Raw genomic sequence first — 27,010 nt, forward strand, 5'->3', positions numbered from 1 at the left:
GTCAGGAAGACTAAAAGTTAGGCCAGGGATGGGGCCTTTAAGCTTTTTCTCTATGCGTTTCATTTCTGTGACACTCATTACGGAAAAGGGGGACGAAATGTGAGGTCGACATAGTTGCTAAAAACTATTTTGTACAGGGAGAGCGCACGGGCAATAGAAATCACTAAAAAACACAGAAAGCACGCGGAGGAAGAGGAAGAAATGTTAGGGTTCAGGGCAATACCTAGGTCAGTGCGCGGGAATCGGACGAAAAGAAGTAGGCGTCGGAGAAGGTCGAGAGATCGTCGGAAAGAGGCGGTGGGCATAAACACACCGAAAATTGCGAGAGGAAAAAAGAAGAGAGAATGGAGGGAGGCGTGGGAAGGAAGATGATGGGTTTTATAGACCGAAAACGGTACAAATTCTGGGAATCGGGAGGCCCAATCAGAAATAGGCACGTGGCAGGGGCGGAACAATAAAGACGTGTTTCTGGGCGAAAAGATGGTGATGTGACATAGGTGGGACCCGAGACTGGCATGCATTTATTGCATTCAAACGGGCAGCGCTAACCATTACACACTATAGCAAGGGCAGCGCTGAACTAATGACTACTGCGATAAAAAGTGACGTCGTTTAAACTCGAAGAAAAGCCGATTTAACCCGACTAGGGGGGAGTAGCTGATGAGGGGTAAAATATGTATTAGTGTTGCCGTTTGGGAATGGCGAGACCAAGTCAACCGAGGATGCCGTGGGGAGACCGTGCGATAAAGCTGATAGGAACGCGGCTGGGCCGATTCTATAACAACATGAGAGAAGCGCTGCGAATAGGGAAGGGCTGGTATCACCTTGGCAGGACTGGAATTACCTTGACAGGGCTGGAAGCAATCCGGTAGGGCTGGAACCAAGATGGCAAGGCTAGAAGCAATCAAGCTGAGGAACAATACCCATCACGAGGAATAAAGGGCAGGGAGCAGGGCTGGATTTAGGCGTGCTTTAGATCCTCTCTCACTTAATGTAGGGCAGGGCTGCGTCCCTAATTTTACTATTTTATCCCTATTTATCTCTATAAATAGAACTATTGTACACCCATGTAAGTTACGCGATATTGAATACTACAATCTTTGTTTTCCTTGCTAATTGCTCTCAACTTATATTCAACACACAACAGGTAAATCTCTCTAAAATCATCCACCAAATCCGGACTCATCAGTGTGCACATTTTAATTAAATCAATAGTTCGTGTATCATGAAGCTAATTTTAAAGGAGATATGCAAAATGCAAATTCAGGCATAGTCATGTAATTTTCGGCCATTAACCCTTTAAATTATATAATTAACCCTAAAATGGACCGTAGTTAAAGTCTTAAAGAAAACAAATAAAGGGGTAAACAAAAGAAATTACTCTCATCGTCCTACCTTTTGGTATCCAACTTTCCTTTTTTGGTCGTCCCACATTTTAGTATTCATTTCTATTTTTAGTAAATGTAGGTAGGGCTTACTCTAATTTAATTATTTTAACATTCACATAAAAGATGAGATCTTTATTCCAATCATAATACACCCAATTATTTTATTAAAATTTGTGCCACTCTTAATTGGATACTAAAAGTTGGGACGAAGAGAGTACCAAGTAAAGGGGTAAAGGGAAAATGACAAAAGGGTAGCCCTCAAAAAAAAAAAAAAAAAAAAATGACAAAAGGGTAGAGGGAAGCTTAAAAATCTTGCGAATATATATATATAGCTGGAAAATGCCCGCAAAAAAGGTGGGCAAACATCGTTCTCTCTCGTACACTAGAAATCCAAATTCCAAATCAAAGAAAGCTACAGCTGCAACTATCAGATCTCCTCACTCCCTCCCTCCCTCTCTCCCACTTCATCAATCAAACTCACTCTCATTCATCACTAACTACTAGTAATTCCATTTCGATTTTATTACTGCCACACTAATTAATTCGATACTCTAGAATGGCCTGCAGAAAGGGGGAGTTAAGGGAGGATGGAAAAATCAGAAATGACGCGGCGGCGGCACTCGGGGATGCCTTGCTGTTTACCACGATGTGCATCATTGGAATGGCCGTTGACGTCCACGCCAAAGATGGTTCTGTCTATTCTGGAATCTTCCACACCGCCTCCGTCGACAAGGACTATGGTTCGTTTCTTATAATGTCGTCAGTTTTTTTCTCGATATGTATTTCATGATTTTTCGAATTCCTTTATAGGGGCGAGGAATTATACTTGTTCTTCTGTTTCTTGATTGATATGTATGGTATGTGATCTTTGATTTTATTTGATCTTACTGGCTCGGTTTCTTGATTGATATGTATGATTTTATTACAATCGGGGGGGGGGGGGGGTGATTTTTAAATTTTACTCGCTATGTGATTTAAGAAATTGCTCAGTTTTTGGTGAGAATATGTTCAGTTTATGCATTATAACTGTCTCCGTCTCTCTTTTCTCTTGTCAATTGATTGAATTATGGTTGTTTTAGCAATTGTGTTGAAGAAAGCAAGGATGATCAAGAAGGGTAGCCTAGACGCCAATGTAGTTAATGGAACACTGATAGAGACGCTTATAGTTCAGTCGGAAGATCTTGTCCAAGTTGTTGCAAAGGCAGGTTGCCGGTGCTTTTCTGTATTCTTAAGTTTTGTATGCTATGGGAAAAACTTATAGTTCTGATAAATATTCTCCTCCTTTCCAGGGAGTTATACTTCCTTCTGATGGAATGACAGGATATGTAGGGGGGGATGACATGGAGGCTGCTAAAGGCTATAATACTGAATGCTCGGAAAGGGATGCAGAAGTGGTAAAAACAAATGAGTCAAAAGGGAACCATGAGTACTCTATTCAATCAAGGTAAATATTTCTAGAACACTTTGCTTAGAGTAATCAGTTAATGGAACTTGGTACAAGAACTTATTTGGTCTGTGTTGCTTGATTAGTATCTATTAGACAGATACCTTCCTAGGTTAGAACCCTAGAGCTGGACCTGCAGTTCCTTAATGGAGATTTAAATGGACTTTGAAATTTTATGTTGAGGATGCAACTTCCATGATTTGAATGCCATATGGTGGTCTTTATAAGAATTGTGTCTCCCTAATGGATGGATAACACAATACACATTTTATATTTATTATCTTTTTGGAGGTAGGAGGTGTTGGATGGTATTGCAATTTTGTTGATTTCAGAGAGTTTGGATATATTTTGAAACCCATAATTGTTTCTGTAGTATGGTACATTTATTAAATTATTATCTACTTACAGGTTGTCAGTTGAAAGAGAGAATGATTCTTCCTATAATTCTACTATGAGGACAGCAAACCCCTTGGGCAGTCACCTAGAAGACTACAGAGAGGGATCAAATGCAAGGAATGTTGAAAAGGTGAACTTTTAAAAGACAGCTTATAGACTGATAATAAATAATGAAGCTAATAATGTGAATGGCTTGAAAAGTATCCTCATGCTAATGCTACGCTACCCATTGCTTGTTCTTCCCCTCCCTCCGTTGGATTGTGAGGTCATTTTCTTCATTTCTTTTTCCACTATTTTTGCAGATTCAGACAGAAGAAGCTGACAATGTTTTTGATGATGGAAGGTAGAAATTTCTGCTTAATTGTGTTCTGTTGGCACCTACAATTTCTTTTGCATAATCTTTATATTTGCTATGTTAAATATATATTTTTGATATGCCTTGACATGCTACCCCTTTGATGATATCACTAAATGTGGTAGCATCTTGACACTCCTAGTTCCAAGTTTAGGATTAAGTAGATACTGACATGTATATAAAGAGCGAACTTAGCCCTTAGATATTTGTCTTGAACTTTCATTATTCCTGCACCCTTCCCTGTACTATTTTCCTTATTTTCTCTTCAATTATGTAGTTTCTACTCATTTCTTCTTTCCTTTTCCAATTTGTAATTTTTTCTTATTTGGTTTATTTTCTTTGCCCAAAAATTTTCTATATGCCATTTTCAATCATCTTGTGGTTAATGTTGGCAGGCATGTTGGGAATGGTTTGCAAGAAACACAGAGAGATTTCCGGAATCCCCTTAAGTTTCAAGACAAGAGAACTGTATGCTCATATAGATTATCAGCATATAACTTTCCCTTCTAAATTATTTCTTAAATAATCTTACTTTTGGTTTGGCAGAGTGGTGAAGCTCAAGACTCAAGTCTAAGCAGTGAGTTTCCTTCTTGCTCCCTCTTGAATTAGATTGATAAATAACACCTCTACAGAACAGACAGCTCCAATAACAAAGAGGACATTAAAATGTTTTTAGATGTATAACATGTGCTTCTATATGTTTCAGTGCAATCTTTTCATTTCTACTATTTAACTATGTGAGGATGTGTTTGTTTACACATTTTTCCCTTACACAAAAATAACTATTTATTCTCATTATTAGCCTTTCTCAATTGAGCTTATAAATTATTATAGGTCTTCCAACTTATGATCCTCCTCTATTGATATCAAGGAAGAACTCAGATTCCCCTCTAAGTGCTTCTCATGTATCCCTCCTTCCAGAATGTTGTTAGCCTGCCTATACATAGTTCCCATTAACTAGTAAATTGAGTAAGTATCATTAAATCTAGGGTAGAATACACTTCAAATCTTAAACTATTTCCACTTTAACAAAAATGTCCCCAACTATAAAAAATTACGATTAGATACATGAATTATATGATAGCTAACAAAAATGTCCAGGAGTTCAATTTCCGGCAATGGAGATGTGATGTGTCTCACTGGATGTGAGTGATATTTTTGTAAAGATTGACTGAATGAAACGACATCCCTTCGATACATAAAATAAAATAAAAATTAAAAACTCCATGTCTGACTCATCCGCCTCCACCTCCTCCACATCATCAGAAGCTATGCCCTCAAAATCCAGCAGCCATATCAATTTTAACTGCAGCACGACTTCAACGCGCAACGAAGCTTGTGAGCCACCTCTGCCATGCTGCGGCAGTGTGGTTGAACACGCGCCCTCCTTTTCCATGTCAAAACACATCAACTAACCTCAATTAGTTAAGTACAATAATATAAAATTTCAGATAAGCTCTTGAAAAGACCACAAACCTATGCCTTGGGACCATAAAAAATAACATATGGTCGACCAGATGAAAGTACTAGAATCTCCAGCACCTAATTCACACTCACTCACGATCATGAACTTATTGACCCTGCCGGGTAGGCTGCACCTTGGATGCTAAATTCCAGCCCAAATTCCTGGGTTAAAACTTAAACGAACTGAGCAACAAGGGTGGAGAACAGCAGACCACGATGACTCAAATGAAACGAGTTGAAACGGCAGATACTTGCGCTCTCAACATCTATCGTTTCTCGTTCTTATTCTGACTGTTTTCAACGATGACAGTGGATTGGGATTGCAGTTGTTGGCATAAATTAATTGTTCTTTACGTTTTAGATTACGATGCTATTGATGACTGAATTCAAAGTTTTACCTAGAAGAAAAAGATTGAATTCGAAGTTTAGGGCTAGGGCAAAAATCAGGTCAGAGTTGATTTCTCCAAATTGGACTTCATAGGGATGACGATGTTTACTATATTATGTGGGGTTTTTTTTTTCATCTATGTCATTTTGTGTACAGACATCTAAAAATTGTGTCAATAGTAATGTTGACATCCGGCGAGACACATCACTTCTCCATCACCGGAAATTGAACTCCAAGCTATTTCTGTTAGTTTTTTTATAGTTCCTGCAATTAATTGTAATTATCAATAGTTCAAGACATTTGTATTAAAATGAAAATAGTTTAGAAATAAAAAATGCAATCTAACCTCTAATTTACCTTTCATGTGACAATTTTTGAGGTAGCAATGGTGGTTAAAATTAGACAGCATGATTTAAGAAGCCTACTTCTTTTGCTAACGAAGGTACAAAATCTTAGAAAATAAATTTATGGAAATGCTATAACCAAAACATCGTATAATTCAAAGCCACATTGTGTCTCCATTTGAATCAGCTAAACACAATTCAACTTGAGTTCTTATAGTGCTTATATGTGCAAGATTAAACCTGACGAAACAAAGTGTATATATTTTCACACCTGGAAATTTGGGAAATGAAAACATGGAATGTACCATCGGAAATCGAACTAGCTCATTCATAATTTTTATTCTTTTTCAGTAAGAACATCACTTCACGATTAGCAAAAAGAACTCCTGTTGCTACAGTGCTACTAAAGTTAACTATCCAGCTCATACAGAAATGGCCTTTATATTTGATAAGATTCTGTTTAAGGAGATTGTAAATCTGTTTTGTTTTCTATGAAGTCACCAGTTATGAAGCTCAATCAACTTCTGCTGTACATGTTCAAGAGGATTTCGTGCGCCTAGAACTGCAAGAAGTATCTTCTGGTCGTTCTAGCACACTTGAGGATCAGAATCAAGAGAAGGCTACCACGAATGTGACTGCATCAACAGTACCTTTCCTACCAAATAATTATGTTACTTCAACTCACATTATCAATGTGAAATCAGAGTCATGCCTCAGTGCATCATCGAATCCCTTCATGTTGGTCCCTCCAAAAGGTTCAAGTGTCAAGGGAACTGCTAAGGTACTCTGGATGTCCATGTATGACTACATTCAAAATTTGGAGTTTGGTTCCTTCTAAGAATAATTACTCTAATCTGGATTGATTATGTCGATATTTGGCAAGTGGATAGGTGTGCGGGACAACTGTTACCATGTTCTGGATGCATTTTTGAATAGTCATATTGTTCACAAGCTCTATTGTTACAGTTTTTTTATTTTTATTTTTCCTTCTCAGGAATCTAAGCTCAATCCTGGAGCTAAAATGTTCTGTCCATCGGTGGTGCAACATAGAACAGTGACTCCTCCTGCAGTTCCTAATGGAGCAACTGATTTTTACATGACAAGAAGCTACACAATGGCACCAATGGCAAGTGCACGAGAAGAAGTTGATGGACATTCTTTTTCTCATTCCTCTGTGCCTGTCAAGTTTGTACCATATAATAATGTTACCTATGGGCATGGTGGCAATGATGCACCATATGTGCAACCTGTAAGTGTTATGTTCCATTTGTTTCTGTGCCTATATTATACCAACTCAGATCCTTCAATAGTGTGAAGTATAAAATAGATGCTATTTTCAGTCACATACCTCCCGAAGGAGCTCCTGTACTGTTTAAACTCATTTCCTGCTGTAGGCTTGCTATCATTAGCACTCAGTAAGTGTCTGTGAATAGATTGATAAAGGACGGTTGGGCAGCTCCTTTAAATTTAAGAACTCTTATGTGTTCTGTCCACTGAAGCTATATTTTCTCTTGTACTTTTAGCTTGCCATCTTTACTAGCATTATTGTATGTGCAGGTTATTGGACAAGTGGTGAACAGGACACAACCTGTTAGATTTACTGGCCAGTATCAGAGTTTACAAGCAAGCTATGCTTATGTCCATCCAAACTCACAAAATGTATACCAATGGTTAATTAAGAGTCATCCTGTGAAATACCATCATATTAGTACAGAACTTATTTTGCAAGAGTCATCTAATCCTTTTAATCAATTAACATTCTCAGGTTATGCTTGGAAGAGGGCCTCTTGCTTGTATGCATCCTGTTTCTAGTGTAAGATGTGGATATCTACTTTTTCATTCTTAATTATTAATGTTTTGATTTATTTATTTTTGCTTTAATGCTCGTGGCCTTTTGCCCATCAAGGAAAACTGTAGAATGACAATGCATAAATAGTTTAAAAAGGCATTTTTTAGGTGCGCCTTGGGTGCGAAATTGCATCTGAGGCAGCACCTCACCTGATGTGAACCGGGGGCATGCCTTGGCCCAGTTGCACACTGAGGCCATAGCCTCACATTTAGGGTTTGAAGTTCTCTCTGTTTTTTTTTTTTTTTTTTTTTTTTCAGTTTTTTTTCCAGTTTTTTGGGCTTCTTGAGGCTCGGAAATGAATGGGCTTTCATGTTTAAGCCACAATTGTAAAAACAGCCCTAATTAGGAAGACTAAAGGAAAACAAGAGTCTGATAATTTAAACCCAAAGAAGCCCTACGTTCTGATTCTTCTGAAGACTTCCCGCTCCTCTCACCTTCGCGCACTCTCTCTTGCCCTCTCTTGCCGATTTTCCTCTACCTAACCCGAAACCCTGATTGTTAGACTTCAATTTGGGATTTAGTGACTTATAACTACTATTTTCAGTCACATTACACACCACCCGAAAGAGTTCTACTGAGTTGCCATTAGTTTCTCACTCTCTCAATCACCTTCAGTCTATCATTGTTTGTGGAATAATGTATTTTGTTAGTGCATTGGAATTATTTTGGTGAATGAAAATGTGTTTAGATGTTTTCGATGGAAGTAGTGATATACTTAAGGGTAAACACTTTTAACTTTAGATGTATTGTCAATCTTACTACTTTCTTATGAGTAATGGAAATTACTTTTAACTGCAGATATCTTGTCACTGCTGTTCTATTAAGTGAAAACTTGATATATTTAGTAATTATGGTTTGATCTCTTTCGAAAGAAAATGAGTTAAGGAAATGAAACCAAATGTAATGTTAACCTTTTTGGGTTATGTTTCTCAAGTTTTTGGGACTTGTCATCTTTGGATTCTGTTTCTTAGTTCCTTTTATTTATTCTGTTAGACTGTCAGGGGAGCAAGAGCAGTAGTGGATTATAATGGCTAAGAGGAGATCCTGCTTTCTTTGTTTTATTTTTTGTATTATTTAATTGGGTCTGTTATTTATTCTTATTACTTCTTGTCAGGTAGTTTGGGCTAAAGGCCTGTACATGTGCATGGACTTTTAGGGTTAGGGTTTCCTTTTTTTTCTATATAATATAATAACAGTATCACACTATCACAGTTGGAGTCGATCATCTTGATCATAGTATTGTTTTAGGGACAACTATAGCTGTAGGCCTCACTGAGGAGTTTCTAGAGGGTGGTTTTCGACTTGGAGACCTCTCTGTGACCTCCCTCACCAACGCTGTTGACTCCAAATGCTCCGCCATCGAAACCCAGCTTGTGGCTGTATTAGTCGCTGTCTCCACCACTGAGAAGCAGCTGATCATTCCCGACAACCCCAAACTTGAAATCGTCGTCGCGGACGAGTCTCACCCTAAGTTCCAACGAGAACACTATTCCACTTCAGAAATTGGACCTCGTCCCTTGGGCTGGATCGCTCGCGCCAAACATTATTTTCTTGTTCATCACATTCCTACTGCAAAAAAAGTTACAGCTCGCCATTATCGCTATGTCTGGCACAACCATGTCTTGGTTGCAAATACTCCTATGTCACAACCCCAATCTGGCATGGCCGCAATTCACCATAAAATTATTGGCGCATTTTGGAGAAGCCTCTACGCTCAACACCTATGCGGCCTTGTTTCCATTCCATGAGACGGGATCGTTGGAGGATCATACCGCCGCCTTTGAAGGCCTCATGGCCGAGTTACCTGTCCTCTCTGACGACCAAATGCTTGGATACTTTCTGGATGGCCTGAAGCGTTCAATACGCGAGTGGATACAGGACAATGCCCTCTCTGATTATCCCTCAACAGTACGAGCACTGCAGGCTGCGATCAACCTTCCACTCCAGCTGTGTTTTCAAACCGTTTTACACCTCTTCCGGTGCAGACGACACACCCTGTCTATCCTCCCCTCTCTTCCAATTCAACCACTCATGCAACCTTACCGAATTTTTGCAAGAAAAACAGTTCGCCAATGGCCTCAGTCCGAGATTCAGTCACATCTCGCTGCTGGCACCTGCTTCCATTGCGGTCCGACTTTCGGACCCCTTCACCGCTGCCAGCCTAAGACGTTGAATGTCCTCGTGTGATGATTTGGGGGAGCCTGCGACCGAGGCCGCGCCACCTGACCATGATCAGTCACGTGGTGACACAAGTAGTGCGACTGTTGAGGAACCTGTTTGTGGATCAGGTGTTCGTCAGCTGGGTGGGTTTCGACAGGAGAACAAGCAGCTTGGATGGCTGTGACGGACGCCCGGGGTCAATATCCTCACTTCAGCCTTGAGGACAAGGCTGCTTTGCCGGGGGAGGCTATTGTTAGACCGTGGCACATATACAGGGGAGCAGGAGCAGTAGCGGATTATAGTGTCTGAGTGATGATCCTGCCTTTTGTTTTATTTTTCGTATTGTTTAATTGAGTCAGTTATGTATTCTTATTAGTTCTTGTCAGGTAGTTTGGGCTAAAAGCGTTTTTAGGGTAAGGGTTTCCTTTTTTCCGATATAATAGCAGTATCATAGTTGGAGTCGATCATCTTGATCATAGTATTGCTTTAGGGACAAGCTATAGCTGTAGGCTCTGTGAGGAATTTCTGTTGTTTATTAATATATCCATTCAGTTCTCGTTTTCATTCTTTTCTTTCACTTTCTTGGGGGCAGTTTTGTTTCTGAAAAATGCTATACAGTAGCCAATGTGAATTTTACTGATACTTCTTCACTGCTGTGAAAATGCACAGGATATTGTACAGAGTGCATCTGGGTTCTCTCCAGCAGCTATGCGGCCTGTATCAACCCTGCCTCAATTGCATCCTCCTAAGCATCAAGGTATGCATGTGGCTGTAAGCTAGAAGTTATAAGCTGAATATTAGAAGGCATACATAATTCAAAATGAAAAGGTTGAATTCAAATGGTTTCTTGCACACGATAATCAATGAAATAGAAGATATCATTATGCCGGTTAAGCTACTTGATATGCACCAGCAGAGCCTGCTGGTGTTCATGTGTTAATACTCCCTCCGTCCGCCACTTTGGCTGGACACGGGCTTTAATGAAAAAGTTAGTGGATGTATTGATAGATAAAGGGTCCCACCATATATAAAATGAGTGGTTGAGGTTTAATTAAGTGTGGGCCAGGGTTGGTTTCTTTGTAAATAAGATAAATGTAGATAGTGGGGCATGTACTAAACAAGAGAGTGCTATACTTTTGACAGACGCCAAAAATGGCAAAAGTGTTATACTTTATGGTGTATAGAGGAAGTCCGAAGTAGTACTAATATTTTGACCTCTAGGATCATCCCGTAGGCTCATGAAAAAATGTATTATGCTGGCTAATGTACATAATGACAAAACATGTGGATGAGCCTGGGCAATTGATCTGGTCTATTGACTTAGAGGGTGTTTGGCTAAGCTTATTTTAAAGAGCTTATAAGCTCTTGGAGCTTATAAGATGTTTCAAGAGCTTATAAGATGTAGTATTCTAAGAGCTTATAAGTTGTCAAAGTGTTTGGACAATTGAGCTTATAAGCTAGAGAGAGAATTTTTTTCTAGACAGAGAAAATATTTTTTTAGAGAGAAAAAATCGAAGAGAAATGAACTTGAATGATATATGATGAAAATAATAAATTATAGTTGAAAAATATTTGTAAAATAATTACTCCCTCCGTCCGCCAAAAGTATTCCACTTTGACCGGGCACGGAGTTTAATAAAATGTGTGATGATGTTGATGTAGTGGAGAAAGGGTCCCACCACTTTATGAGATGTGTGGTTGTGATTGAATTTGGGGTGAGTTTTTTGTAAATAAAGAGTGTTTGTAAGGATAAAATATAAAGGTGGATGGTGGGACCATGGCTTAAAAAGGAAAGTGGAATACTTTTTGCGGACGCTAAATATAGTAATTGTGGAATACTTTTGGCGGACGGAGGGAGTATTACATATGAGATTATACAAAAATATGTTGGGGTAGAGGAACTTATTTTTTGGGAGCTTATAAGCTCTTGGAGCTTAAATTTGGAGCTTATAACTGTTTAGGAGCTTATTTTGCCAAACACTTTGAAGGAGCTTATAAGCTCCTGAACAGCTTATAAGCTGTTTTGAGAAGCTTATAAGCTCAGCCAAACACCCTCTTAGTACTTTCACAGGATATTGTTACAAGAAATGTAAGGAGTAAAAATTATAAAGACATCTATTCCTGCCAGCGTATGGTTGCTCTACCTACTTAAATGTACATACACATGTAGTGTGATTGTATATGGTTGCTAATCCAAGTAGGCTGATTAGCTTTTGTATTTCAGCTCAATTCTTTATGACAGTTTGGGTTAGTAAAAATTTCCAACGGCGTCCTGTTGAAACACAAATGACATGAGTGCCTTACTTGTTACATATTATTGTATTTTAACTTGGGGATAGAACTAGCATTGCATCCCTTTGTGTTTAGTATATGGGGATGCTTAACCACAGAGGTTGTCTTCATAGGAAATCCTTCAGCTCAGGCAATGCAGCTATGCATGAGTCCCCCAATCATGGCGAATGTACCTCAGCCTTTTATTGTCCCAAGTTCAATTCCAATTTCACAGCCTCACTTTCCCGTATTGCGGCCAATTGCAGTTCCAGGGGCCAATGGTTTCTTGAGCACCAAGTTTGCTTGAATTACACACATGCAATCATTCTTCTCATGAAATTTTGACATATAGTTTGTTCCTTTTCAAGTTCATACAAATTCACCTTTTTTTTATCAGTATATAAATACATTATTTTGAGAAATTAGAGGCATTTGAATATTGTAATATGAAAATTTTGTCAAATAATTGTTGGTGATTCTGTTTCGGAGGTGGTGATTGTTCCTACTGTAATGTGCTTCGGAACTTTAGCCGTGATTTCCTCCATTGCATATTGACCCTCTATTGTATGTCCAACTATAATTTGATTCAATGATTTTTGAGTTGTAATTTGATTCAATGATTTATATGTTGAAGGTCCTAAAGTCATCATTTTTTTTGTTCATGGGACCAAAACTATTTCCAGCAGTTGATCTGGGCTGCCAATGCATTCAAATGCGTTGTTGAAATTTTATTGCTTTTAATCTATCCGTTTCCCGCGTGTTTCCTTATCTGCGAAAAGAAGAAAACGAATCTCACAGTTAATATCTTATGTAGTTAGTTTGAGAATCTATTGCAAAAACTGTTCAATCTAAGGGTGGATGCGATGTCAACTTTTTTGAGGTGGCAACAAAATATGCAAGCTGTTTGCGTCCCTGTAGAGCTGGCAAAATTGGCCCAGTCCACTAGGCTGGTCTAATTTGCTCGGAGTTAGGATTGGGTTGGGCTTGATAAAATAGTGGCCCAAAAAAAAAGTCGCACCTAAAAAGCTGGTCTAATTTCATTTTACCATTTTAGTTTGCATCATCTCTTTTTTTGAGTAGAATTACTCTGCATAATTCCATAAAAGATGAGATCTTTATTTCACTTTTATACTCTCATAAAAGTGAGACTATTATTTCACTCACAACATATTGGACTATTTTATTAAAATTTGTGTCATTCTCAAAAGGATATGAAATTGGAGCATGAAAGGAGTAATTATTAGAGCATCTCCAATGCATTAGTGCTTAGAGGGGGTCTTAGATGGTGGTCCTCACCTAAGACACACCGTTCTCCAATGCATTGGGTCTTAGAGGGTGTCTTAAATCCTCATTTCCACAAAATTCACATTTCTACACTTTTATTTTTAAATTCTAAATTTCATTAAAATTAAAATTCTACATTACAATAAATAAAATAAAATTAAAGACATAATTAAAATACGATAATAAAATAAAAATTACAATAATTTCCTAGGGCTCAATCGGACCAAAACGAGATCAAATGTGCTCCTTCAAGTCCAAAGTGAGGCGAGCATGCATCTCCGCGTCTCACATGGATGCTTGTCGTGCCACAAATGCACGGAAATTCAGCGGAACACCGGCACGAGGACAAGATGTGGCGGTGCTACTCGAAGCTTCGTCGGCGACCTCTTCTTCCCATTGCGTTGTGTGCTCGCCTTCATCTTCGATGATCATGTTGTGCAAAATGATGCACGTGAACATGATGTCGCTCATCTTCTCCTTGCTCCAAAAACGTGATGGTTCTTTGGCAATTGCCCAACGAGCTTGAAGCACGCCGAAAGCTCGTTCGATATCCTTGCGAGCTGCTTCCTGCATCACTTTGAACCTCTTCCCCTTCGCGTCCGTTGGATGTGTAGGACTCTTCACGAAAATAGGCCAATTGGGGTAGATGTCGTCAGTCAAGTAGTACCCACTTATGTAGTAGGAGTTGTTGACTTGATATGTGATCGGCACCCCCATTCCTTATAGGCAATCGTTGAACAACGTCGAAGTACACGTTGATGTCGTTGTTCGAACCAGGAGTCCCAAAAAAGGCATGCCAGATCCATAGATCTTGAGATGCGACGGCTTCGAGGATTATGGTCGGTTCCCCCTGATCGCCGCGAGTGTATGTGCCTTGCCATACCGCGAGTGTTCTGCTCTGTAGGGTCAGAGCTGGCATTCTCCTTCGTAGGTGTTTTCTGCTCTGCCGCGTCCGTGTTCTGCTCTGAAGAATCAGAGTTCACTGGCAGTTCTGCTCTGGAAGGATCAGAGTCAGAGTATTCTTTGTCAGTTCTGGCAGAGTCAGACTCAGAGTCGTCTGCTCTGTCTTCTGCAAACACTCCTTCGCAGTTGTTCTTTCTGAAAATCCCGTCGTACGTGCTATGCAACGGAGACACAAGTTTGCCTTTAAGACTACGACGTCCCTGCATACACAACACTACACAAACGGATCAAACGCACCGGCGGGAAGAACAAGAAAAATGAAAAACGAAATAAAACAAATAAAAACGACACAACTAAAACGCCTAAAACCTTCCCCGGCAACGGCGCCAAAATTTGACTCAACCTAGAACACCTCTAGTTTGACTTGCAATAGAACAAGGACATCCTAGTGATGGTAAGTTGACCCAGTGTCATCTCTCAAGGAAGAGTTTTAAGGGCTTCTAATTGTATCGTAAGAAAAGCAATAAAAAGAAGATTGAAAACTAAGAACTAAAATTTAAACTTAAAGGTGGAATTAAACTAAAACTTGAATGTAAACTTAATCTAGGCAAATGCTATTAAAACCCTAGGCAAGAATTTAAACAACTTAAATTAAACCTACTTATAAAATTAAATACTTGTAACTTAAAGAACTTTTAATCTAGATGTGAAACTAAAGTGCATAATTTAAATGGCATAATTAAAAAGAAAGCATAAACACAAAGGCAAAACATGATTAAACAAAATAAATTGAATTGAATTACGAAGTACCGTAAACGTCTTGAACGAGTAATTGTGTCACTCAATCACAAGCCAAGAATAAAAACTAAATAAAACCTAACTAAGAACAATGAAAATTCGAACACTAGAAAAATCACTAAGAAAGCAAGTAAATCCTAAGTTTCGGCTGCCAAGGGAAAAGCAATTCTCAAAGGTGACAAAACTAGGGCAAAGATTATTTTACAATGAAAATTAAACCCTATTTATAGACCTCAAATTTCTCTAGATCACCATGAAAGTTGCCATGCAAAATAGAACTCTAAAGGCAATAAAATCGTGTGGAATAAGGCAACTTCCAACTGGCAGCGCACTCTACAAAACACCTCCACTCTGGCAGAAATCACAGCTCTGCAACGTACGTGAATTCTGGAAACTCGGCCTTGCAAAGGCGTGGCAAAGTGCAGAGCTGAAATTCAACTCTGGCATAGCGAGCTCTGAAAAGTGCAGAGCTGAAAAGTCAGCTCTGGAAGGTTGACTCTGGAAAGTGAAGAGCTGAAAATTTCCGGGTTTAGCTCTGCTCTTCCGGGTTTACTCTGCCGCGTATTTTAGCTCTGCTCTGTAACGCTTGTTCTGCTCTGGAGATATCGGCTCTGGAAATTTCGGCTCTGCTCTGCTACAGAGCTATCTTCGCAGCTCTGCTCTGTCGAGCGTCTCCGCTCTGCTCTGCAGCGCGGACCTTCACACTCTGGCACGGGCCTTCAGCTCTGCAGCGGGCTTTCAGCTCTGCAGTCCAGAGTATGCACATAAACACGATTCTTAGCCCAAAATCTCCAAAATTTGCACTCTTCCCTCTATAAAACCTAAATCTCCTGCAAAGCATAAAACAACACATAAAACGCACCAATTTCCAGAAGATTATCTTAAAACATGCACATGCAAACCCCAAAATTTAGAACAATTAAGCATAAATCAGCAATTAATCAGTTTCAGTTAACAAAGAGTTTGTGCGCAGATAAAAAAGTAAGTAACTGAAAGCGATAAACAACAAAAGAATTTATACGTGGTTCGGAATCAATTCCTACGTCCACGGTCAGTTGATCACACTGACAAACACTCTGGGCTTGTGCTTACGGGTGCACAGAAAATCTTACAACTGAAAATCAAATTTTCAGTACGAACACACTGGGTTGGATTTCTCAAATACTCTTAGCAGACTAAGACACCAAAATGCCTTTGCTAGCGCCGGCTAAGATCTCTTGGAGTCAGAACACTGGTCTGAACTCCTCTCGGCTCAAACTCTCTTTTCGGTTAGTTGAAAGGAGGTTCGAAAACTACCAACTAGATCACAGAGAACAGACTCTCTGTAATCGATAACTTAGGCTTTGGATAAACAAGTATTTGTCTAAGGTTCTAAGAGAATGTATGTAATCAGCTATAGACTGATTTTGGTTTTAGGATTCTCTTCTTCGATTCAAACTTTGGAAGGCTTTGATTGGCTGAGTTGCGATTTCGGCAGCGTTTCAGCTTGTGTATTTAAATCGGTGAAGATTGAAGTGATCCTCGAGCTCTATTTATAGAAGAGGTCTTGAATAGATCCGTTGGCAGAGATGGTCTTCAAGAATTCCTCCGTTGGAGAGTAATTCGAATTTGGCTGGGGCTTCAATCTTCAAGGTTCCTTGCTTGGTGTGAAACGGCTACTCAGGTACAGGAGGTAAGGCGCCTCTGAAAAGTAATCACCAAAAAGGAATGCTCTGCAGAGAAAGGACGATCCTCTGTATCTCTGCATTTAATGCGGCTGTACTTTGACGTGGGTGGCTTTCCTTTAATCTTCTAGAGTATTAGTCCGAGGAAGAATGTTAACTGATACTTGACTTTAGTATCAGTCCGCATTAATGAATCAGTCATATATAATTGATTCTTCAGTTGAGAAACTCGTTTAGTCAAATATCAATATTTGACTCTGCCTTTAATCGCGAACATCAGTCGAGTTCTTCAGTCTTCAGTCTTTAGTTCTTCGTTCTTCATTCTTCATTCCTCCGGTCTTCAATCTTCAGTCTTCAGAACACTAAACAAACTAGAAGGTGAACTCCAACACTTAAGTTCGAAAGGTTCTAGTCTATTACAAAGAAAACCTAAGGATTTTTGTATCATCAAAACAAGGGCTGAGATATTTCATTAAGTTCCCAACAAGTTGGTATTTCCAATGTTAGTCGAGAAGTAAAAGGTGAAGAGTGGTTGAAACCTACTTTGAGGTATCTAAATTTTGGTATACATATTTTAAAATATTTTTAAAATTGGAAAATAATATTCTTCTGAAAATAATATTATCAATCATGTTGTATTTAATATTATATTTAAATTGTTTAATCATTTGACAAATGTACATTTTGGTTTCAAAAATACATAATATTACATAAACTCCCTTCGTCCCCCACAAATATGCATAGTTGATTATAACACGAATTTCAATAAAAAGTTGTTTGAAATATTGATAGTGAAGAAATGATCCCACATTGAGGTTATTGTTAAGTAGATTGCGGGTAAATAAAGTAAATTATAATGGTAAAATTGAAAATTATGTGTGGGGTAGTGTCCAAAAATAGAGTGTGCATAAATTTGGGAGTCATACGAAGTAATTATTGTTGGGAACCTTGTGGAATATCCTAACCCTTGTTTTGATGATACCAAAAATCATAGGACTTATTTGTAATAGACTAGAATCGTTTTGAACTCAAGTGTTAGAGTTCGTTTCTAGTTTAGTTGCGGTGTCGAAGACTGAAGACTGAAGAATGAAGACTGAAGACTGAAGACTGGAGTTACCAACTGAAGTATCAGTTGAAGACTGATTATTTAATGCGCGCAATGGACTGATACTAAAGTCAAGTATCAGTTGAACATTTCTCCTAGGACTAATCTTCCAACGTTCAGAGGAAGCCACGTACGCACAAGTACAGCCGCATTACATGCAGAGATATCACAATATCTTATATCTGCAGAGGTCATTCCTATCTGGTGGTTACTTTTCAGAGATGTCACTTCTCCTGTCCATCAAAGAGAGCCGTTTCCACACAGACAAGGAACCTCGAAGATTGAAGCCTCAGCCCAAATTCGAATTGCTCTCCAACGGAAGAAATCTTGAGGACGATTTACGCCAACGGATCTATTCAAGAGTTCTCCTACAAATAGCGCTCGAGGATCACTTCAATCTTCACCGATTCAACGACATAAGCTGAAGCTCTGCCGAAATTGCTACTCAGCCTAAAGCTTAACCGCCCAAAGCTTGAATCGAAGAAGAGAATTCCAAAGCCAAAATCAGTCTCTACTGATTACATACATTCTCTTAGACCCTAGACATATATCTGTTTACCCAGAAGCCAAAGGTCAAACTTGCTTCAAAGAACTTGTTCTTTGTAAGTAAAGTTGGCACTCGTTTAAACCTCTCCTCCATAAGAGTGTTTGAGTGATTCGGAGTTCAGGAAGGTACTCTGAACTCTGAGTGGGAAGTCTGAGCACGAGGTGTGCTTAGCAGGGAAATCCTACGCGAGGTGTGTGGGTGCTGAAGAGAGTTTATCTTCAGTTTACGGTTGTGTGCACCAGGCAAGCACACGGGTACGGTTTGCAGTGCACCAGGCAAGCACTTGCGGAGTGGATTGTTGGTCTGATCAACCAGCCGTGGATGTAGGAAAGGGTTTTTCCGAACCACGTAAAAGTCTCTGTGTTATTTACAGCTTTCAGTTTTACATTCAATACTTGTGCGATTTCAATTGATAAAACTGAACACTGACTAACAACAAAGAGAAACCTTAATCCAACTATCTGCTCCACCGAGGCTATTCGAAACTAAGTTTAATTTCCGCTGCGTATGATATCAATCTGACTGAACTATCCTCTGATAGTAAGGAAGAGTGATATCATCTCTATCTTTGCAAACACGACTGAAGCCCTTACGTGGATCAGTTAAGTTCCAGTGACTTAACTGATAACTCTTTACTGAAGAGCTTTCAGTATCAGTCGTCAACCCTGTTGGTCAAAACTAATTTCGGTAAAACAGGTGTCTTGTTTGCATGTAAAGTTTCGCTTTAATCTCTGACTGAGATCCCTCTGATTGAGGTCGGTAGATTGTTGAAAAAATAGCCTATAGGTGTATTCCTCCCCCATACACCTATTCGAGACCTCCCGGACCTAACAATTGGTATCAGAGCAGGTTGTTCGCAAGAACTATCTGTATCTGACTAGGTTCTACTTGAACTAGATCCTGTTGGGGGAAATTGTTGTTTTTGATCAAAAATCTCTTCTCGAGATTACCCTTAAGTCTGCTTGGTTTGTGTCCCTTTCCTGTTTCCGGTGTGCTTCTACCTGCATTCTCTAACCATGTACAGGAACAAGAAGGATTCCTCCAGCGATTACGCTCATACATATTTTCGAGGAATCAGCGGATTTGAGTTGGGATCATTGGACTCCGATGAAGAAGAAAGATTCATCTTTCCAGAAGAGAACATGAGTCCAACTCACTCACAACCCGAAGAATCAAGCAGATATGATCAAATGCGACTAGAGTATCAACACCTAAGATCGAGATTTGAAGATCTTGTTAGGGAGCACAAACAGATCATCAAAGAGATTGATCATGTGCAAGATGCTCGAAGGATCATCATACGCCACTTCGTTTCAGATGAAGACGAAGCAGACAAAAGAGATGTACAGGAGCGCAGACTGATCAACAAACTGAAACTACTTCAGTCTCAGAAACAAGAACTTCTACAACGTCTCAAGGAAACAGAGACATAATTCAAATCGACGTCAGAAGTTTTTGAAAGAGTGATTCGTGAGGAATCTCTACTGCACAGAAGAAAGATGGAACGAGAAAGGAGCATGCAACAACAACCAACGGACTCAAGATCAAAGGAGAATCAGTCATAATACTCAGGGGGAACTTACACTTCAAACTAACGGAACTTGTAACTATCTCTGTTTAAGCCTCTCTCAACAATGTCACTTGTATATATGACTGCTTTTCCTTAATAACTTTTGGCTGTATTGTGCTTAATTCTGACGTGTCTAAATGTTTACACTCCTTATTTTGTTTAATCGACACGTGCACATTAGTTTTTAAAACAGTTGTCACACGATCACACGATCCCGCCCTTTTTACTAACAAGCGGAGTGATCCACTTGGCACGACTCCATTTGCACGGATTTCAAACGTTTATTGAAACCGCTTTATGCACGACTTCTCACATCTTCAAAAATGTTTCATCTTCGACTAAAAGATTTACTCAATCTCAGAGAAATCTTTGTGTGCAAAATTTTTGAGTGTGCTTGTTTCTGCAAGACTAACAATAAGAATCCACAGTTCCATCTCTGTGAGAATCAATCTTCAGACTTTTGCAGAAAACTTCTCAAAATCCAAATGGGAAAATCAGCATCACAACAAGTTGTGTGTTACGAATCTGTTGCAACACTGGAGTCACTCCAACAGTTCACTGATTTCAATAAAATCAATGAGATCTTAGAACGACATGGATGGATGAAGTTCATCCAATGCTCACCAAGGTTCCTTCTCGACGAATCGATCATCCGAAAATTCTACGACAACATCAAATCAGATGAATCGACTGGTGAACTCAAAACAGAGATTTCTATTTTCACAAATGAAGGTTTTTCAGAATCAATCAAGATGTCCATCAACATATCTGAAACAGTGAAAGATATGTTCAATCTTCCAACTGAGGGACCAGCTCCATTCTTCACCGACGAAGAAGCCACTGAGCACATGAGGGAAGCACTGACAAGCAATGCACCTGCCGATCGCGTCATCACCAATGTTCTGAGCATTTCAAGAATTCATCCTTATCTCAGACCCATTGCCAAGATGATCAAGAAATGCTGGTTTGGCACCCTTGGATCCCCTGGTCATCTCTCAAGACCACACAAACTTGTGCTAATCGCTGTGATGCAGAAAGGCCCATTCAACTGGGAGAAGGCCTACATTCAGATTCTCGCTGAAGAGAAGAAGGAATCCCACTCCACCAAACATCTGCGTCAAGGAACAAGAGTCTCAGCACTCATTCTTCATAGTGCTAAGGAGACACCTTGCTTCTGGAAGAACACTACTCAAGTGTCTTCCACCATTCATCTGTTTGAAAAACAGAAAAGTTCACTCAGAGGAAATATCAGTATCTCGACTGAAGTTCCTCTCCTCACTTCCGAGCCAAGATACAAGACTCGAGGCTCAACCAAGAGAAAGTTCGACAGCGTGTCGTCTCCAGTCAAGATCTCACTGGACACCCCTCAAAAATCCCACAATGAGGAACATGAAGAAGATGCTCCAAAATCTTCTGAAGAAGTTCCAATGCCGAGCACAGAAACTTCTCAACAACAGGCTCTGTATGTCCCTCCAGCAGATGAAGAAAATCAACCAACAGAGGAGACACGAGCAACCTTTGACAGAGAAACGGAATCTGAAGAACTTCCTCTCAGAGGTTTCTTCCATTACTGTCTTGAAGGGTTCAACAAGAAGGCAAAGTTTGACGAAGTCTTTAATGACACTGCCTCATCCTCAACCTTTGCCAATCAAAAGGCCCTTCTCAAAAGCTTCGTGACACAACTGTCCGAACACTGTGTCACAACCCTTTTTCCTACAGTCTTAGCCTCCCTGAATCCTGAAGAATTCCAAGCTCTTGTCAGCTATTTCTTCTATATCTTCGTCAGAACCCTACCCAAATCCCAATACAAAGAAATTGATGAAGTCCCCACTGATAGTGAGATGGAAGGCTTGGAGAATAGCATCTTTGAGAAGTTCAGAGTCACAAATGTTTGGGATGGCATCCATGACTGGGCACCCAACTTCAGACTGTACCTCACTTCCAGAGGTCTTCTCAAAGAAGATAATGCTGAGAACATGGAAGTCCACCATAAAACTCCACCTCATCAGTCGGCCCCAGCCAAAGCAACTGAAGAAGGGATGCCAGCTGAAGAACAAGAGCCTCCTGAAACTACCACGGATGAGAGAGTCCAGATGTTGGAAGAAAGGATGCTGATTTAAGAAGAAGTTTCATATGAGCTGAGAGTCAAGATTGCAATTCTTGAATCAACTGTCACTCATCTCCAACAGCAACTGGAAATCCAGAACAAATTCAGCGAGGTCCCTGAGTCTGATGACAAGAACAAACGAGAAGAGGACAGAAAAGGAAAAGGGAAGCTGACTGAAGAACCCAAAGGAAGTCCTCCAAGGAAGCCAAGCAAACAACTCCACATCAACTAAGGACTAAGGAAGATCAAGGAATGTCATCTAAACAGAGACTCATTATTTTGATTATGGTGTTCCTAGATTGTATTAGTTCGTTCTTCCTTGTTATGATTCTTTCATACTTCTGTTTGATATTTTGATCTTTAGTAAGCTCAAGCAGATTCTTGTTTATCCTATCTTTGTTCCTTTTGCCTATTTACACTTGATGATTATGGGTTATCTAATTTAGGGGGAACACTGTTTAAGCTTTTTTAGTTCGTGACTATTGTTTGGGAACTTGTTCGTATCTTTTACTTGGACTAAATGAAAATAGGGCCTAGGTGTGATTATGCTTAACTAGTGAAATTGTGTTCTACTTCAGTCTTTCAATTTCCGAAATCTCCTTTTTATGCATATCTTTTCAAATCATTACATGCACTATACGCCGCCTATTTATGGCAAGAGATTATGACAAATATTCTATAATCAGTTCATATCTCATTTTTCTAGGCATTTATCTGATGGGCATTTATTACGGACGTCAAAATTTATTATATTTGATTTGGCGCGCAGATTTCAAACCGCCCACGTCTTTTCAATTGCCCTAGGAAACTGTTATTCTCCCACGATCACACTTCCTCCATTACTGCCATTCCCCATTCTCCATCACTTCTGCACGATCTCTCTAACATTCAAAATCCACAGCACTCTACTGTGAGATCACTCTCTGCAGAAATCTATTCACAGGTTTTCAATTCGAGATGGCTAAAACTAACATGAAGAAGACTGACAACGAGAAGGAAGCTTCAATAAAGAAAGAAGTCAAATATGAACAGACGGTGCATGAGGAATCGTTTGAAAAGAAGCCAGAATTTACGAAGGTCTCAGATATACTTCTCCAGAATGGATGGAATAAGTTTGTCACAAGCGAACCAAAGTACTTACTCGACGATGCTGTCAGAGAATTTTACAAAAATCTCAGATTCAGCAACTCCGAAGATCTAATCTCAAAGGTCAGCATCATCGACGGAGCAGAATGCATTGAGAAGACTCTCAACGTCTCCAAAATTGTTAGGGAATTGTTCAATCTCCCAAACAACGGATTTCTACTCTCTTCATTGACTGATGATGAAGCAAATGAAACTCTCAAGACTGCACTGAAGGATAAATCTGAATCAACGAAAAGTCAGATCACTCTATCTCATCTTCATCCAGAGTTTGCCATGTTGGGCAAAATTATCCAGAAGTGCTGGATTGGTGCTACAGGGACTCCTGATAAAGCTTCTCAACCGCAGAAGAATGTAATGGCTGCTCTTATGAAGAAGGAATGCTTCAACTGGGAAGAAGCTTACCTGAAGCTTCTTTACAACGAAGCCCACAACACACGGCCGGCAACGATGGTCCGACAAGGGAACAGGGTATCCCAGATCATCATCGAGGGGACAAAGAAGCACAAGTATGTGCAATGGCCTGAGATGATCAAATTCACAGATAGCCTACGTCTCTTCAAAATTGCAAGAAGAGATCCCAAACCTTCCTCAAAAGAGAAGGTAATCGACATCTCTTCTCCTCCTTCATCTGATTCTGAAGCCCCTGATTCACCTCCTTCAAATCCTCGCACGAATGTGCCACGACGAGTACGTACAATCCTCCCCAAGAAACCATCTATACCAACTGAGATGCCTTGGAAACTCTCTCCGAGATCCAAAGGCAAAGCAGTTGTAGAAACTGCACCAGAACCAGCCTCCACCTTCATCTTCAAAGGTACACTAGAAGCTGTTGAACTTCAGTCTGAAGCTCAACAAATTGCCACCGATCGCCTCCGACGCATAATTGGTGATGTCGATACGTCTCTAGAAGTCTACCGGGATCTTCATAGACTTCTCACGTATACTCTTCTGAAGACAGCGCCATGTCCAAGAATCAACAGTCTTCACAGCCCTGCAGCTGAAGACTCGTTTGAGATGGAAGCGGCTACCTTGATCAGCCTCTTTCAAATTGAACATGTTTGGGACGTAATTCATGACTTTGACAGTTTTGCCACGAATTACTTGATCTCATCCAAACAATTCAGACGCCTCCAGTCACTAAACGACGATGCCGGGACATCAAAGGTGTTGGACGAGCCTCTCATCATAGAGGAAGTTATTGCAACTCACAGCTCTCCTGTTAATGTCACTCATCAACCAGCGGAAGCTGCTGCTGACCCTGCCATCGATGATCGACCAGTAACTGATTCATTCAATCAACCGGAGCTACCATCCTCTCTTCAGACATCTCATACTGAAGCAGACCAGGCTACCATCACTGTCGTTGATGCTCCTCTGTCAGTAGAAGAAGAGGAATCAGCAGACAATGCTGATCGTTCAAATCCTGAAGAACGAGTTAATGACATCCTCAAGTCTCCTCCGACTTCATCAACACTTTTGAACACTTATGAGCCTATTCCACCTAAAGGCCAGAACATCAACCAGGAGCAAGAATTTCCGCAATCTGTTGAAGAAAGAACATATCGCCCTTCCAGTCACGCCGAGGTATCCACATCCAAGACTGATGAAGAGCATCAACAAGAGCAGAAATATCCTGACGAATCAGATGTTCCAATAGAACACGTCGAGCTTCCTCGAGCAGAAGGACATGTTCTATTTGATTCGGATACAAAAACTGATGCGCGCCTCACCATCTGGAAATATAATCGGCCGCGCAGACATCTATTACGGATCTCTGATGATGAAGAAAGACCAATGGATGTACTGCTGAACCAGCTTGCTGATCAACGGTTTGAAATCGACTCACTTAGGCACGAGCTCGAACGACAAGGAATCTATGGTGAAAAGTTCGTAAAGAAGCTCAAAGAAGTCGAGCAACAGGCAACAGCAGACATGGTCCATCATGCCGGCTTGATAAATGGACTCAAACAGCGGATAAAGGCACAGAAAAATGCACTGATCAATTATAAGCTTGAAATGCTTGATACAAAGATTGGTTTCCCCAAAGTTCAGAAGGAGCACGAGGAACTCTACACTCTCTTTCTCGAATCAGAGATTGAAAGGAAGACACACTATGTCAACCTAACTACAAAGCTCGAGAAAATGGAACTTGAGTTCCTAAAAACGTTCATGCCAAGAACCGAGGTCCAGGAACTCATTGCAACGACAGTACAGCCTATCATGGAACGACTGGCAAAGGTGGAAAGGGAACTCCAACAAACCAAAGAATCTCCTGACACCGCTCTCGTTCAGAAGATGCTCACTGATCTTCAAGAGCTACAAAGCCGACTTCCTCCAGCTGATGCCAAAAAGGGGGAAGAGGATATACTGAGGCGTATGCAAAGAGAAGCGGAAATGCTCCCCTCTGTCTTCAACAGGGTGGAAACAAGGCTGAGGAGATCGCTGCAAGGGTTGCCCCCACTTTCGCCTCAGTTGAAGCCAACAGAAAGAGAGGCAGAGAAAGCTCTTCAAGTGAATCAGAATTGAAGAAGAAGAAAACTGTCGAATTCATCTCAACTCTGAAGGAAAGTCAAAAGCTTGAACTTTATCTCAAGAGTGGACTGATTGTATCTCATCTGGAAAAGTTTGAGCGATCAGATAAATGGATACCGTCAGAGCTGAATGATTGGTGGGAACAACTCAAGGAACGCTACACCAAATGGATGGTGTTTGAAAGTATCTAAGGCGACAAAGAGCGCAGGTATGAAGCCTGGAAGTACTTCCCGATGCATCTCCAAGAACGAGAACCTGTTCGTCAAATGTTGGAAGCTCAGAAGAAAAATGGACAAGGCATACCTGACCCTCAGAAGAAAGTAGTGGCTCCACCAAGGTTCAGGAATGGTGTTGACAGAGAGAAGATCAAGAAAGAAATCAGAACCGTTTGCAGGATTTGGAACTTTCATCCAAACTCCGACAATGGCAGAAAGGTATGGGAAACAGTCTTCAAACTCTACAATCAAGAACCTTGAGTCGGATGGTAGTACTCTGTAATGTTCTTTTTATGCTTTCAAGTTGTAATTTAGACTGATGCTTTATCAGTCTCTCCTTAATGAAAAGAACAACTTCTTTTTGATCTCAACCTGAAGACAATGACTCTTTGTCCAGGCTCTGATTATGGTTTTTCTGTCTTCTTTAAGTTCTGTTTTTAGAACTGTTTTCATTCTTGCTCTAAGTACAAGTTGTTTAGATTCTATTGTTAAGGGGGAACTGTTTTCACCCCTTGTTTAAAACTTGTACTATGAGTTCAGTCTTTTTGTTGTCTAGAACTGCTGTGTGATTTTGGCATCATCAAAAATGGGGAAATTGTTGGGAACCTTGTGGAATATCCTAACCCTTGTTTTGATGATACCAAAAATCATAGGACTTATTTGTAATAGACTAGAATCGTTTTGAACTCAAGTGTTAGAGTTCATTTCTAGTTTAGTTGCGGTGTCGAAGACTGAAGAATGAAGACTGAAGACTGAAGACTGGAGTTACCAACTGAAGTATCAGTTGAAGAATCAGTTGAAGACTGATTATTTAATGCGCGCAATGGACTGATACTAAAGTCAAGTATCAGTTGAACATTCCTCCTAGGACTAATCTTCCAACGTTCAGAGGAAGCCACGTACGCACAAGTACAGCCGCATTAAATGCAGAGATATCACAATATCTTATCTCTGCAGAGGTCATTCCTATCTGGTGGTTACTTTTCAGAGATGTCACTTCTCCTGTCCATCAAAGAGAGCCGTTTCCACACAGACAAGGAACCTCGAAGATTGAAGCCTCAGCCCAAATTCGAATTGCTC

General features: G+C 40.1%; 2 protein-coding genes across 5 annotated transcripts; one reads left to right on the forward strand and one right to left on the reverse strand.

Annotated features, from left to right (window-relative positions):
• Positions 1 to 1,734: 1,734 nt before the first annotated feature.
• Positions 1,735 to 12,676, forward strand: LOC131024402 (uncharacterized). Of its 4 annotated transcripts, XM_057953899.1 has the most exons (14): positions 2,002 to 2,128; positions 2,199 to 2,245; positions 2,468 to 2,593; positions 2,682 to 2,832; positions 3,241 to 3,358; positions 3,531 to 3,571; positions 3,979 to 4,051; positions 4,130 to 4,160; positions 6,277 to 6,560; positions 6,774 to 7,028; positions 7,337 to 7,438; positions 7,545 to 7,592; positions 10,458 to 10,545; positions 12,194 to 12,676. In XM_057953899.1, exons 2-14 carry the CDS (start codon positions 2,239 to 2,241, stop codon positions 12,364 to 12,366), a joined length of 1,497 nt encoding a protein of 498 aa, XP_057809882.1. In that variant the 5' UTR covers positions 2,002 to 2,128; positions 2,199 to 2,238; the 3' UTR covers positions 12,367 to 12,676. The 4 variants fall into 4 exon arrangements, with proteins under 4 accessions (XP_057809881.1, XP_057809882.1, XP_057809884.1 ...); XM_057953898.1 differs by lacking the exon at positions 2,199 to 2,245 and having other exon boundaries at positions 1,735 to 2,128; XM_057953901.1 differs by lacking the exons at positions 2,002 to 2,128; positions 2,199 to 2,245 and having other exon boundaries at positions 2,467 to 2,593; positions 2,678 to 2,832.
• A 952-nt stretch (positions 12,677 to 13,628) lies between these two features.
• On the reverse strand, positions 13,629 to 14,060 carry LOC131025920 (uncharacterized). Its single transcript, XM_057955699.1, has one exon. It carries the CDS (start codon positions 14,058 to 14,060, stop codon positions 13,629 to 13,631), a length of 432 nt encoding a protein of 143 aa, XP_057811682.1.
• Between the last annotated feature and the right edge of the window lie 12,950 nt (positions 14,061 to 27,010).

This window comes from Salvia miltiorrhiza, chromosome 5 (genome assembly GCF_028751815.1).
Source record: "Salvia miltiorrhiza cultivar Shanhuang (shh) chromosome 5, IMPLAD_Smil_shh, whole genome shotgun sequence".
Classification (NCBI taxonomy): Eukaryota; Viridiplantae; Streptophyta; class Magnoliopsida; order Lamiales; family Lamiaceae; genus Salvia; species Salvia miltiorrhiza.